This window comes from Xiphias gladius, chromosome 1 (assembly GCF_016859285.1).
Source record: "Xiphias gladius isolate SHS-SW01 ecotype Sanya breed wild chromosome 1, ASM1685928v1, whole genome shotgun sequence".
NCBI lineage: Eukaryota > Metazoa > Chordata > Actinopteri > Istiophoriformes > Xiphiidae > Xiphias > Xiphias gladius.
The window spans coordinates 14,652,603-14,666,000 of record NC_053400.1 but is presented as its reverse complement, the minus strand read 5'-3'; the positions used below and the strand labels follow the sequence as shown (position 1 = coordinate 14,666,000).

The window sequence follows — 13,398 nt, the reverse complement described above, 5'->3', positions numbered from 1 at the left end:
GAGCTATTCTCTGTTCCATAATTATCTTCAGTTTTGTTTGAAAGCAGACTACACCTATAAAAACATATCCTCTTTCCTACCCTCTTTCTTTGCCTTTAACTGCACCAGATTATCTTGACACAAAAAAGCTGTCATTTTCTATCATTAACAAGTTATTATATGTCAAGTGTGTTTCTTTAAAACTTGCTGGCAGGGAGTGTCTAAGGAAGCATCAGGCTATGTATATAAGAGAACATGAGTAGAATACGTAATCTTTAGGACAAAATAAAATTCTTATTAAAAAATTGTGCATTTACAGGGAAAACCTCCACTTTTCAGAAGAATGTGACATTATATTCATGCCATGTGATCAGTTCCTTTCTGTTAGCGCAGAAACACAATCCCACTGATGTCATATGTCTAAATCTCTGTGTCTAACATAGACCTCAGATAATGTCATGACCTAGAGCACAATTCTCTGGGAACCATAGCCTGCTGTGGCAGATGGACAGTACAGGCCATATTCCTGAGTGATATGCACACACAAAAGCATGCAAACATTCAAGTACACACAGACACAGACACACAGACACAGACACAGACACAGACACACACACACACACACACACACACACACACACACACACACACACACAAATAAATAATTTCACAATTTCAACATTCTCCTGTTTGAAAGCCATTTCCATTTTCTTCCACTTCCCCCTCTTAGGTTTCATTCTCTCTCACCCTCTTCGCTCAGGTTTAATTGACTATTGTGGCAGATGGGGCGGCGGTTGGTCTGTGGGAATCAATGTCTTCATTGTGGAACTGAGAGAGAGATTAGCAGCTAGTTAGCACTAGTGAGAGATGACAGCTGGCACCGTTAACCTCTCCTGTCACTCTCACACACCGGAAATACTAGTGTTCAGTTAGCCTTAGCCTGGCTTAGCAATTACACACAAAAAAAATACTGCTCTGTATAATCAAGCCTGTAAATCAAACAATGGATAAATGTGGCCTAGCATGTTCATCATCTACACACACTTGATGATTATCCATTTTTGGCTTAGCTTGACATCTAAAAGGAAGAAGGAGAATAGGCAATATTTCCAGTGTCGGTCAAGACTGAGGGCTCACCGAGGGCACGTCTCCACATTTTTCAAAATAGAACATGGTTTAAAAATGTTTTTCAACCCAGTACTTGAATATATGTCAACCTATGACTTGAAGACAATACACAACAAAAATATAAGTAACACGACAGCTCAATACAATGATCTATCTGCTTTGCAAGAAAGCAGAGACATAATAGCTTTGCCACTGAGGCGGATCATACATCCATCCATCATGTGATATGACCCAAAAGGTGACTTTAACAGCTGCTGATAATGGCTCCAGTTTTGTTACAGCATCTGAAATTCTTCACGCTGATTTGGCAGCAGTTAGGTTTTTTTTTTTGTTTTGTTATTTTTACATTATGTTACAACAGGTAAAATACCCAAACAGACACACAAATGATTTTTTTTCACTTATCATCTCAACTGTCACTTGGAATTTCTCATTTTCCAGTGCTGACACAGCGCTGTGGAGATAGGTCTAGCAATGCCAGACCAGTCCCTAGGTAAAAAAACTAGTGTTCTTTAACAAAAGCCATCCTCTACTGTGGGTCATTTATCTTTATTGATAAAAAGGATCTGATTATATACAAAGATTTAAGCTATAATTTTATAACACTAACGAAACACAACAGTTGTTTGAAAATGGTTCATCAGGAACTCTCAAACAAATGTCACTTGTTTTCTCTTCACATCCATTTGGATGTCAACAAACCTCAATAACTCCTGTTAAACACATCTGAGCATCAAGTTCCAGAAACTCAGTTTCATGAGGATAATCCACATGTTGAGATGCTGCACAGCTGTTCTAGAGCACAGCTCCTACTTTGTGAGGGTTCAACTGATACTGCTGTAACAATAAAAGACAAGACACAATTATTTCAGGGGAAAAATATGGAGTGAAACTAAGTTGAATGAATATGATTTTTGTAGGGAAAATAAGCGAATAAGAGTTTGATGGGGCTATTGTGCTGACCTTTGTTTCACTAAAATTCAACTTGGATCCTTTTTTATTAATTGCTTCCTCTATCATTGTTAATGATTGATAAAAATTGTGTGTCTGTGTGTACAGCGGACTTTTTTCAGATACTGAAGGGGGGCACACCAGAAAAGTTTGATAGCTACTGGTGAACACAAACACACAAACAAGTTGGTACTATGCAAACAGTATCCCGTGAGAGATATTATTAAATTTCCTCCGGGGTTCCTTCCAGCACTACCATGCCTGGTCAGAACAGACCAGAGCAGGAACACAAACAGGGCTCATGTTGCTACGCCTTCTTCAGAAAGCTGTCTCTTCCATGACTGGAGGGACTGAGGGTGTCAGTTACTTAGCTCCTTCTTCATCTGGGTCAAATCAAGTTCAACAACAGACGCTTCCTACAATCCTTGACACAGCGTGTTTTGACATGACAATGGGGAATCGACTTGATTTGAACATTTGTATGGTCCTTAATGTGCCACGTGAATCCTATGACAAAAGGACTGTCCGCACCATTCAAAACACACTGAGCAAATTCAAAATGCCTGGGTGTCTTTCTTCATTCCTCTATTTTCTGAAGACAGAAAAAGGAGGGTCTGACACCAGTGATCCTCACAGGCTCCTGCACTGCATATTTTGGTAATAGAAAATGTTAGAAATTCCTTTCTGTGATTAAATATATTTAGATAACAGCTCAGCAATTTCTGGCTTGATCTTTTGGCCCACATTCATCTGGTTTTGACATGGGAAAATATTAACATTTACTAAGAATAAAAATCCCTCAAGATTAAATACGCAAAGTGTACAGCCAACACTGGCCTTGTCCAAATTTATCTGCTTTTTAACAGGGGTAATTTAATATGCCATCTATGAGCAGCTGGAGGCAGCTTTAATTCATTTGATATTCGTTATCCTTCCGTGTTCTTCAAACTGTAAACCACAGTTGCATGGTAGCCAAAACATGGTTTAAACTATGCCAGTGCGCACGTGTGGTGGGACGGACATCCACAGACATTTGGACGGATGAAGACACAGAAACATGACAAAGTATGGGTCTGATTGAAGGAACCTATCCTGACTTTCACTCTAAAACAGGCTTGGCCTTGTCTGTAAGGATTTTGTCTTTGTGTTTATTATTTAGAATAAATTACCTTATTTTACAGTTAGGAAATTACTAGGTAGTCCAACAGTAGTTTAGTAAAACTAACAAACCCAAACATGTCAAGATCCTAAGAACAATACTAACAAATACTTGCTGCAAACAGGTAATTACGGTCTAGTTATTGAGCAACACCTTACTCTGCACTCTTTCTCCCTCTCTGGGGTGTAACAAAGGAGCAGGAAAGAGAGGCAACGTGATATACATGGATAATGTGTGTCAACACTCGGTTGCTAAAAACCAATGTTCTGGAAGTATCAGTAATATAAGCACCTCACTGCAATATATTTTTTCTGCTACTGTTGCTGCTCAGATAGCACCTTCTGCCTGGCAGCTACTGTTCGCATTCAGGAAAGGTTGTAAGTGCCTGAGTGAGTCCATACACATTCATCTATGTCTACATGGAACAGTAACATGTAGTGAAAAGATGGAGCTGTAAAATGAGGTGGCTAGATTGACTATCACCTTTTCTCAGGTGTTTCACTGCTCCTGTTAACTCTTTGATATTCCATGCCTGTGTGAAAGGCACTTCACTCAAAGTGTGGCTCCATGTATCCAATTTGTTCTCCTATAGCGTACAGATTATGAGTTTTGGGGTGGAGCTTTAAAAAAGCAGTGTGAAACAAGGCCTCTCAATTGTTTCTGTGCAAACCCTTTCTGTGTACTCTGAGGATAAAGGATGTGGGTGGTTTGCTGGTTAACAGTTTGTATAGTGCTATGTTTGCAGAGGACGTTTATAAAAAAAAAAAATCAGTCTATGATTTGACTATAATCATTAATACTCAAATTACAACACTGCTCTTACTAAGTAAATTAAAATCACTAATTTGTCTTAGGTGGAGTTATTCATGCTACACTATCAAGAATGCTATATCTTTTAACCTTAGCCAACAACATTTGTTGTGACATTTGTTAATTTTCCATTTCAGATACAATAATTTCTGAGTTACGCTAGTCTCTTTAAACTGTATGTTAAGTCCATTTGTCCTCAGCAGGTGCGCGACACTACAATGTGAAACTATGCAAGCTGTTGCTTTGTAGTTGTTTCAATTTTGGCACACTGTCACCAAGACAAATAACTGTACATTAGCAGTAAATGGTAACTTAATGTTTGATTCCTGTCAAAATTTTAAAACTCACCAGAAAACAGTTTAATGCTTCACAATGTCTGTTTTTTTAAGAACACCATGTAACTTTACCTCTCTCATTCACAGCAGCAGCTATCCAATTTCCCCATGTGCTGTGATACTGACACAGTCACAGCATGCACCGCCTAAACGACACACGCACACAAACAACCTACCTCCATGGCTAGCGCAGCTGTCTGCTGGTCGTAGTGATTCAGTAGATTGGGCATAAAGGTGGTGTTGTAAGGCAGATCCTGGCACATTCTCAGTCTGATGGGCTCACAGCTAAACTCACTGTGGCTCTCTATGGACTCCATATGAATGGACAGGACGGGTGTAACCAGGGAGAAAAGTAGTAGGAAGACAGAGGTGGGGAGGAAAAAAAAACAGACAGGAAGTCGCTTTCTGCAGCAGACTGTTGTTGTTTTTGAAAACCAGTCTTCCATGCATCCTCTTCCAACAGGCGCGTGCATCTTAATGTATGACATTTCTCCACAGTGGCTCAGACTGATGACTTTATCATCACCCAGAAAACCACTATATAGCCTTGAAGACATGCAGGTATTGTTTTAAAGCTTCTTACCATTAGAAGCAACTGAGTTCATTTTTAGGGTCAGTGGTGGAGGAAAAGCAAGAAATCCACAGGGCAGGTACACTCTGGAAATGCACCCTGTACAGCACATTTGGTGGAGCACCAATTCACCTGCAGGCCATGAATGAATCTGCTCTCTGTTTCATTCTTTGACTTCAAAAGCCATTGCAGTAGTTTCCTTTCTTGTACAATGTCTCAGAATGTGCTTTTAAATGCACTATATGAATTGTTTCTCATTAAAAAAAACAAACACACAAACAAAAACATTACATGGTTTCTCTGCACCTCCTGGTACTTCCCTGGTCAAAGACAGATTCCCATTGTTCCGTCCTCAAACTGAGGGGCATGTCCCTGGGATAATAGCTCCACCATCAGCTGTCCACTGGGTTACAGTATGTCCTTCTCTTCCACTTTATTTTTGTCTCCTCTCACTCTTGTCGTTTCAAGCGATGTTTCACCCGTTTCACCTGTACCACCTGAGATCGAGCCCACAATATATCGTTATCCTCCAAAGGATTTTGCTGATTCCTCGGCAAGACACAAAGTAGTCTCTCTCAGATTCAGCTGCCACACTGGAGTGGATTCATCAAGCAGGTCCTGCAGGTTTAAAAACACAAAGAAGAAAAGCGCAATGGTGACACAAGCAGAGTGGGCTCGCTTAGACTTAAGTTGCTCTGCATGTGCTTTGGTCTGTGATCGGCCACACCCGCGTCAGGAGTAAAATGTGAGATGAAATCTATACCAGCCTGTTGGGTGGTGGGTCGGGATTTCTGAAAGATCACGACGGACTGTTTGTTCGGCATACTTTGTTTTAACGAATTGTTTGACCAGTAGCCCAAACGGACCTGCGATGTCAAATGATCTACATCTAGTTACCGTTGTGGTCAGCGGGGTCATACTGCAGACTAATGCAAACATGTTCAAAAGCAAACCACGACAACTGCTGCATGTCTGAAGCCGTTAATGTGGACGCTACACCTGCGGATGAGCCGACGCTCCCCCGCTCTCGTGTTAGTGCGAGGTTGGCCGGGCAACAGTAGCGATCCCCTGCGATGTTTCACACCGTGCGACCCGGGGTCTTTATGGTTGAATACACGGCGAACTCCAGGGAAAGGCTTGGATAATATATTACTGTTGAAATGAAAGAGCAAAGACGGGCGTTCAGTTATCAAGTTTTAATTTACACCTGCTTCAAACTGTTCTCAGACGACCGTTAGTCACAAGCTAACTTGCAGCGATACTGATAGCTAGTCAGCTAGCGTCAGCAGTATTAAATTGATGCCGTTCAAATGTGCTGAGCACCACGTTACCCGGTGGACGGTTAACGTTACCGTTGCAGGGCACAGCCCGTGACGTTAGCCCTCTTCTGCCCGCCGGGAGGAGATTCGGGCCAGCATTAGAAAGCACCAAACCTTTAAAAGGGCAGGCTCCGGCGGGGCGTCTTCGCTGCACCGCCGCGAGAACCACACGCGGTGACACGCCGGGATCACGGCGGACGGAGCGTATCAATCTTGGGGAGCCGTGAGCGTTTGTCACCGCGGTGTCTTCAGCCCAAGAGCGCGCCGTCTGCGCTCGCGATTCAGGGTCGAGGTCCGGCTGGCTCGTCGACAACAACGACATGAATACATCGCGGGGTTCCCGTCTGACATTACAATCAGAAATACTTTACCGTGAGCGAAGAAATAGCGAGCGGGTTCGGGCGCACCTCGGCTCCACCGGCTCCGTTCACTGCAGCACTTCGTTGTTCCACTGTTCGCAGCTGGTTCCCTGCAGCGTGAAGCCGACGCGTCGTGCCCGCGGATTCAGCGTGGCCGCGCAGAGACACGGCAAAATTGGCCCCGCTGGACGTTGCACGCTCCCTGTGGACGTACTGTACATCCAAACGTACAACAATATTAATAGACACACACGATGGGTATTTGTTGGCTAGAGCTTTAGGAGATATGCGCGTCGTCTAGTTCGTCTCAATAAAAGGCGGGATGGACCAAAAGTCAGATGTGCTTTTAATCATCATTGGCTTTGTGTTGTCTGAAGTGGACAACACAAAGCTTAAGTGGCAAGCGAGGCTGTGTGTGTGTCCTGGATGTATGTGGTGACTTTGGTGTTTTTGATTGTTTTTTCTCTGGTTTAGGGGACTCAAAGGGAACTTATTAGTGAATGATAATGACCACATCCACCTTCATTTGTCATGACAATTTTTAATGGTGTACTCTTACATGTTAAGGCATAACCGACGCTTGTGTGCCAACAGTACATTTTTGTGTTCCTCGATTGTACATGAAACTCAAAGGCTCCAGAGCCAGTAGGGATTCGTGCATCATTCTCAAGGTCACACGGGGGCCATTTTGAGGTCAAATGGGAATCCAAGCTGGGACCCCCATGTTACACGACAGGGTCTGTAGCACCAGACAGCATACAAATTGTGGATACTGAAGGCAGAGACACTAACTCACTCAACTGGGGGCTAGGGGCAAGGAAACAATGTGAACTACAGATATGATGTACAGGCAAAACTAAAAGGAAGACAACAACTACAGGTAACATCATCAAAAATCCTCGTTAAAATTAGACATTAAACGTATATAAAGCAAAGCATGAAGTGTACAGTACATCCACATTTGTCAACTTTTAAAAAAAGCAGGCAAACAAAATACACATCTTTAACACCTGTTGGAGAGTTTACAGCTACGCTGAATCAGGGGGAGACATGGGGGATGGCACTGGTTTTGTCCTATCAGGCTGTCCAACTCAACTTATTTCAAGAGCTTACATTTCCCTTGTTTTGAAACAAACAATGCAACCAGCAAAGGTTTTCGATTATCCATTTAGCCATTTTACACCTAGCCACAAGTACACTTTAAGTCTTTCACAAATTTAAATCGCACAAATGATGCAAATCTTTAAGAAATACTGCACATCTCCTACTGACAGTATGCCAATACATGGAACATCAATGTACAGTATGTACATGAGTACAGAAAACTAATTGCTGCATTTCACTTTGCTCCAAAACCATTACATTCAATGACAAGAGTCTTAAGCAGAAAAAGGAAGTCAACCATAGTTGAAAGGTTTGTATTAAATGCTTTCAATTCAATCAATTTCAAGAAAATAACAGACTATCACTGATAAAATGAGCTTCTATGTAATAATGAATACCCTTTGCCAAATTAGTGATTTGCTAGTGTTATTTTAGATGGTCAGTATTTGAAATAAAATGATTAATTGTGGTAAATTTATAAATTGACACCATTCTACATAAACCTTAGATATGGGACATCCATTTCTTCACAGCAAATGATATCCTCAAAGAGCCAAATGAGGAAACACTCAAATATTTCATAAAAACCCAAAGTCTCTGAAAATGCCAACTCTTCATTTAAATATCATGTCATATGACTTTGCTTGGGATCTGTTCATTTGTCCTGATACAACACTAAGCTTGTCTGACATATTTTAAAACACATCTACACTCTTACCTCATATTCATTTTGTGAATTCAAATACAAATTTCATGAGTCTAAAGTGCGACATCAACGTTCTACTGACTGCAACGGCCACAGGGTTGTTGTGATTGTGTCAGTCAACACTATGTCAATATTTATCCCTTAATGCTTCAGGATTAGTACAGCGTGCTATGATTCCCTTCCACACGATTGAGCCTGGCACTAGATTAACCGTTTCATGGCTGATCTGATCTGATCCTCTCTGTCGTTGAGTGGTGGGGGGTCTGCGCCAGCTGTGGCTCCTGGCCCACATACTGGTTTAACCTCTTAACATGACCCCACTTGACATTCACTCACTGCTGCAGTCCAGTTTATTTCAAATTCAGGGGGTTCAGATTATCTTTCTTAAATCATCCTCTTAATATCCCCACTACACTGCTTTTTAGCAATCTGAACTGTCAGTGATGAGGCGCATTGTAACTCTGGGTCCACATTTCCAGTTGCAGACCTTAATCTCTCCATTGTTTTGTCTTTTTATCACTGCATGTGTCTTAATAGAGGCAAAAGCAACAAAAGAGTATATAAAAACCTGTTAAACATGTTGGTTTAATCCCCTGGAGTTTATTAGCCCTGACTTTTTACATACCTTTTCAAACATTTTGTGTTTCTCTCTGAAGCATATTTTTATGAAATTCAACAATTCTAGCACGAGGCTGACAAATAATAATGTGGTCACTGGTCAATTCAAAATAAAAACGAATAAAATGATTTGGAGAAAAAAAGAACCCAAAAAAACCCAAAAACAAAATATAGTACAGTTGCTTTTTCTGTGGCGTGCTCATCTAGCCAATTGTTTTCCTACAACTGTAAGCCACAGTGGAAATCAGTGAACATGTCACTCACTGCAGTTGCACTTACAATTTTCTAATAATATAAACCACTTTCAAAAAGTGAAAGTGGTTCAAGTGGTTCAATTAAACATGTCTAATTCAGATTGAAGTCACATACTCTAATTGTTTCAAAAATAATTTGGTATTTCATCGCAAATGCATCCAGACTTTACATGAAGTGACTTCACATTATAATTTGCCAATGTGCATGAGTTGCTAGCATGAAACAATTTTTTGTTGGCATTAAACTTGTATGTAGGCAAACATTAACGAGTATGGTTGCATCTCAGATGCAATCGTGTGGGTTATAATCTGGACAAACAGTAACAGATTATACACATTTAGAACAATAAAATGGATTTGCTGAAATGTGAAATGAGTTTATACAACCTGAAATAATCCTAAATTCAGTTAAAGTATATATTTTTGCTAGATATAAAAGTGCACTTTCTTCACGAACAATGGTTTCTTCATACTGAAAGATATGCTTAGCACGGCACACCTGTTACTACTGAACCCAAACAGTCAAGGAGATATACAGATAAGACTGAAAAGATCATCAATATCTTACTGTAGTTTCCACACACATACATTCACACCAAATCCCAATATCTGCACAAAAGTAACTACATTTTGGAATGCTCCTGCAAAAAGAGACATACGTTAGTTTTTTTTATGTGTCACTGTAAATTAATTTACCATTCATCAGGCACAGACACATTGGATGAAATTAGCCTTCTTCTCACAGCTTTACAGCCTGGTTTATAAATGAAAGCAAATGGAGCCATTTGGTAAACAATCGGTGAATCAGGGTATGTGACTCCATGATACCACGAAGCAAGAACCAGTCTCTTAAAACTGATTCCACTCCTGTTCCACAGTGACACTCACCTAGCTGACTGCAGGGCAAAATCTATTAGTCTGAATAAAGGTGCAGTGATGCCTTTTGGGATTTAGCTCCGCTTGTCTACATGGAGCAGTGTCCTTCCGGATTTTTGTTCAGTTAGGCATCAGGCTTCAAGCGCTGTGCAATCAGACGTTGGCTGTGGGGAGAGCACTCAGCCTCGTCCTCCAACTGGAAGAGAGAAAGAAAGGAGGAATGAAGAAGTTAGTATACATTGGTTCAGTCCGTGCTATCATGAGCCAGTGAGCGAGGGTGTTTGTCTTTTCTTTTGACTTAAAAAAATTGATCAGGTGGAAGAACATGTCTGTGGATAAGTTGTATGTGTGTTTGACTAAGACTAAGTTTGTGTTTGCATCCCTCAAGCACACCCACCCTCCCCCACTCAGACACACACACACACACAAACACACACACACCTGCTCTTTGATGTAGCTGTTCCCACAGGGTGCCAGCCCTCTGAGAGCCAATCCAACAATGAAGCACCAGACAGACAGTCCAGCCTCAACCGCTGACAGCACAGTACAAGGTACCCACAGCGCCAGGGTGGTGTCCTGAGAGACAGGAAGTGTTGGAAATGACGAAGAGAAAAAACTAAAGTAACACTACAAGGTTGGCCATTTCTCCTGTGACGCGTTTTTAGAAAATTTCATGCCTCAAAAGTTGCAGCTTGAACCGTCAGACAAATAGCAAATTGGTTAGGAACAGAGGGAACAGGGTAGAGGGATAGGTCGAACTTTTTAAAGAGACGGAAATGCAAGAGGAAAGTTTAGACTCACATAAATCCGTGTTGTATCAAACGGACACTGGGCGCTGACAGGTGACCGAGCGTTGATGGGCAACTGCGTGTCATTGCATCCCAGCATCAAACCCTGCCCATTGTGGGCAACAGTGACACTAATGGCCAGGATGAGACCAGTGCAGCATGCCGCTGAGAGCAGGGTGTTCAGGAATGACGTAATTAGAAGTCCTATTTGCTGGAGACACAGAGACAACATCGTATAAAACCAGAATGGGAGGTAACTATTGAGCAGACAGAGAATGAGTGACTGAAATGATCATATCAGCAGTTGAAAACAAATTAAATTCATACCAGTTTTAACACATGAAGGTTCCTTGACACCAAGATAGCAATAATCCCGGCAGCAATGCTCTGTAAGATTCAAATGAGAAGATGATTGTGCAGGTTTAGCGCTACTTTGTTGTGGAATATATTTTGTGACTTGTCTATTTGTTGTGTCTGTATACCCTCTAATCATCTCGTGTGGAGTGCATTTCAAAGAGACGTGACATCATCATCATCATTAACGTCTGTTGATTTATCTGCCACCTCAATGTAATGAAGCCTGCCCTAAAGCAACCAGTGACTGGTTTGACAAACCAGCTCCCTTTTAATGTACAGGTTTGGTCTTGATTGCTGACAATAACACACCACACTATCACTGAGCTAAAGGAGCAACTCACCTGTGATACGGGGTGCACCGGGGTGCACCGAACAAAGAGAGTCACTGACATGAACGTGGATTCAAGATCAGTTTGTTTCACGAGACATGACTTTCAAAAGGAAATGTGGACCAAGATTGCTATGCTTTTGAAAGTTCTACAAACCTTAAGTCTCTTGGTACACAGTTTCCTCATCTGAACTTCTGAGGTGACTTCAAAACACATTATGAATATCTAAACTACTGACTCACCAGCAGGCCCGAGGTGACAGAGATGATGTTGGCTACAGTGTATTCAGTGGTGATATCCTGGCTGGGTTTGGAAATGTGGCGGAGGACATTGCCGTGGACAATAGCTCCAAGGATGAAGTTAATATGGCCGACCAGGATGAGAGTTAACCCCTTTTTCATCAGCCTCCTCGGCCCTTTGTCCTTATCTGGATGACAGAAATACAAGAAACCATTAATACAGCCTATGGCAAAATGGCCAAAGTAAAATCGGTATCTGCTTGCACAACACTGCATATTCATTCATTCCGTGTTACGGCCCGACTGATACTGGATTTCTAAGGGCGATACTGATATCGTCATGTGACAGCTTAAAAAGTCTGATAAAGATATATCAGCCGATAGTAACTATTATGGACATGAATGATCTTGATATGATAACTTTTCTTTTAATTTTGTTTGGTTTGTTGTTAAAAAAAAGTAAATAATAGTGACCACGATGCATACTAAGCAGAGTATTTTCCGGTTAATTAATTCACTTGTGAATACTCTGTGGTGGACAAACTAATGGTAAAACTGTTCCTAAATGACCTCAATCCTAACTTGGCCAACATGTACACCTATAGTGATATCTCTGCAATGAGCTAATATCGGCTGATATATTAGCCTGGCTGATTTATCCATCTAGTTATACACTCTGTGTGTGTGTGTGTGTGTCTGTCTGTTGCAGTGTGTTGTTAGAAGGCAACTTCTCATCACCTAAACTACTTACTGTCTGAATTTGTTTTGAAGGACTTGATTATGTGTATACATTACATTTATGCATACATACATTTATGTACGTACATGTGCGAGTTACAGACGCATTTGCATACAGAGGCTAAACTGTCTGAGTGACCGTCCTGAGTGAGTCAGAGATTGGGGGGGGTAGCGTGGGCCAAAGTAATTCGTTTAAGACGTTGTACGTGATCTGTTTTCTTGACAGTTTCTTTGAGCGTTACCAGCTCATTTCCTCTGAGGATAAACCAGGATAAATCTGTGTTATACACTTATTTATACGTGTCGCGTATGCAAAGTTTTGTAAGTGAAAAATCATCCCACCTGCAGGCCTGTGGTCAGTTACACCCGTGGAGGGAAAACCAGCGTCGGGCACGTAAGTTATGACATAAAACAATATAAAATACGACACGTTCTGCAGTTACAACAATATGCCATCAGCAAACCCACTCACCGAACGCGCACATCTCTCTGCTATGCCAGATGTTTCCTCTCAACAAATGTATATCCGCACTTGTCGAGCAACTCGAACAACACACAAGCAGTAACTCCAAACGTCCCTCTGCCTACTTCCTGTATGGTGTCACGAAACTCACCTGTGAATCACCTGCGGCTTGCTGGACGCTGAGGGGCGCAACAGACATTTCGGAGTTATTATAAGCATATTTTTTGAATTATTCCCACGACACCGTATCAGTCCCAAAACCTGAAAAATCTGCTTCGCAAATGGGTTTCAAAACAAACAACAAAAAAAAAAACA

The 13,398-nt window shown here is 41.4% G+C and overlaps 2 protein-coding genes across 6 annotated transcripts in view; both read right to left on the bottom strand.

Moving 5' to 3' along the window:
• Window positions 1-6,795, bottom strand: part of LOC120789120 (frizzled-3-like) — a 30,699-nt gene extending 23,904 nt beyond the window's left edge. The window contains exons 1-2 of one of the 4 annotated variants that reach the window (XM_040125633.1): window positions 6,624-6,795; window positions 4,539-5,551 (exon numbers count right to left, since the gene is read on the bottom strand). In XM_040125633.1, the coding sequence (XP_039981567.1) occupies window positions 4,539-4,919 (381 nt within the window). In that variant the 5' untranslated portion in view covers window positions 4,920-5,551; window positions 6,624-6,795. The other 3 variants (XM_040125649.1, XM_040125640.1, XM_040125658.1) reach the window with 3 other exon arrangements.
• Window positions 6,796-7,146: 351 nt separating this feature from the next.
• Window positions 7,147-13,258, bottom strand: LOC120802453 (keratinocyte-associated protein 3). 2 transcript variants are annotated; one of them, XM_040151528.1, is made up of 6 exons: window positions 13,235-13,258; window positions 11,886-12,070; window positions 11,285-11,344; window positions 10,971-11,168; window positions 10,611-10,745; window positions 7,147-10,365 (listed from the first exon to the last, which is right to left on the bottom strand). In XM_040151528.1, the coding sequence occupies exons 2-6, from the start codon at window positions 12,042-12,044 to the stop codon at window positions 10,294-10,296; spliced, it is 624 nt and encodes a 207-aa protein (XP_040007462.1). In that variant the 5' UTR covers window positions 12,045-12,070; window positions 13,235-13,258; the 3' UTR covers window positions 7,147-10,293. The 2 variants fall into 2 exon arrangements, with proteins under 2 accessions (XP_040007462.1, XP_040006656.1); XM_040150722.1 differs by lacking the exon at window positions 13,235-13,258 and adding an exon at window positions 13,093-13,227.
• Window positions 13,259-13,398: the final 140 nt, after the last annotated feature.

Excerpts from the sequence above, each read along its gene's own strand:
- LOC120802453 (XM_040150722.1), bottom strand. Across the intron at positions 11,345-11,885 it reads CTGTCACCTCGGGCCTGCTG|AGCATTGCTGCCGGGATTAT; the intron begins GTGAGTCAGTAG and ends TGAATCTTACAG. Across the intron at positions 10,366-10,610 it reads ACAGCTACATCAAAGAGCAG|TTGGAGGACGAGGCTGAGTG; the intron begins GTGTGTGTGTGT and ends TCTCTCTTCCAG.